Source organism: Aplysia californica, unplaced genomic scaffold, assembly GCF_000002075.1.
Source record: "Aplysia californica isolate F4 #8 unplaced genomic scaffold, AplCal3.0 scaffold00052, whole genome shotgun sequence".
NCBI classification, from domain to species: Eukaryota; Metazoa; Mollusca; class Gastropoda; order Aplysiida; family Aplysiidae; genus Aplysia; species Aplysia californica.
In genome coordinates this window covers 513,631-514,921 of record NW_004797322.1, presented here as the reverse complement: position 1 = coordinate 514,921, position 1,291 = coordinate 513,631, and the positions used below count along the sequence as shown (strand labels likewise).

The 1,291-nt window shown below is 40.5% G+C and overlaps 1 protein-coding gene across 1 annotated transcript in view; it reads left to right on the top strand.

The window, feature by feature from the left end:
* Positions 1–519: 519 nt before the first annotated feature.
* Positions 520–1,291, top strand: part of LOC118477258 — a 19,120-nt gene continuing 18,348 nt past the window's right edge. Inside the window, exon 1 of the mRNA XM_035968335.1 lies at positions 520–812. Coding sequence (XP_035824228.1) covers positions 659–812 — 154 coding nt within the window. The 5' untranslated portion in view covers positions 520–658. The remainder of the gene's footprint in view (positions 813–1,291) is intronic.

Here is a 1,291-nt window from a genome sequence, read left to right as displayed (position 1 = left end):
AGAAGAAGAAGGAGAAGGAGAAGGAGAAGGAGAAGGAGAAGGAGAAGGAGAAGGAGAAGAAGAAGAAGAAGAAGAAGAAGGTGGGGAGAAGAAAGGGACGTACAAACGAAGTTAACTTTGCTCAGCACCAGATATCTTAAATTAAGAGAAATTGTCATTTCGTTGTTCTTAGTTGTTGTTTTTTCAGAACTATAATCACCCCCCTCCCCCCTCCCCCCTTTTGATTTTTAAAAATTCATTCCAGGACCCACTTACTAGCCTTTTGGTGGTGTTAACGTTCATGTTCATTTAGTGCACAGGTCACATACCTCTGTTACTGTTGGGTCGTGTAACATCTAAATCTTTATTTTTGATGTCGTCTGTGCAAGGTCACTAAGGATGAATTAATTTACTTTTGTTTTGCAGGTATATGTGCGAATAATTAATTCTCCAGGTACTTATCTAAAATGGATTAGATCTACACAAACTCAAAGTTTTTTGTTGTTGTTGTTGTTGTTGTTTTTGTTTTTTTAACTTTGAAGTATCAATTCCAGCGTATCTACCATCTCCAACCATCGTGGCGAGCTTGGATAGTCCTGGCCTGAGTGATGACCTGGATCTCACCTGCCAGGGTTCAACATGGAATGGGGATTATCAAATTTCATGGCTGAAGAATGGCATGCGGATTCTCCGCACCGGACTCACGATCTCGCTCAACTCTCTATCGGAAGAAGACCACGGTTACTACGTCTGCGAAATAACATATTACCATGGCACAGCAAACAGTTATGAGAATAGCACGCGGAGAATGTCGGTTCCTTACATATTACCTTGTAAGTATGGGTTTTTGTTTTTTTTAAGAGCAAAAAATCTAGTTGAACCTTCCATTTGGTCAGGCTCTCGGACTCGCAACCGTAAGGTCGTAAGTTTGAATCCCGTAAGGAGCTCGACGTTGTGTACTTGGGAGAGGCACCTTACATTAATTTTTCTCACTTCACCCAGGTGAGAATGGGTACCTAGCTATAAACAGTGACAGATCTTGTCAGTTTGTTTTATGTGTCTGAGCGCATGTTATCTGCACATTGCACTGTAGATCTATGCTTCTCGGTAAGCAGAGACTGCTTCTCAGTGTTCTTATAGGATCTGCTGGGTTAATGATAGGCCTATTGTGAAACTCATATAACATGCTGCAGAGCGTGGATATGCGCTTTATCATTATAATTATTATCATCACTACTACTACTACTACTACTACTACTACTACTACTACTACTACTACTACTACTACTACTACTACTACTACTACTACTAC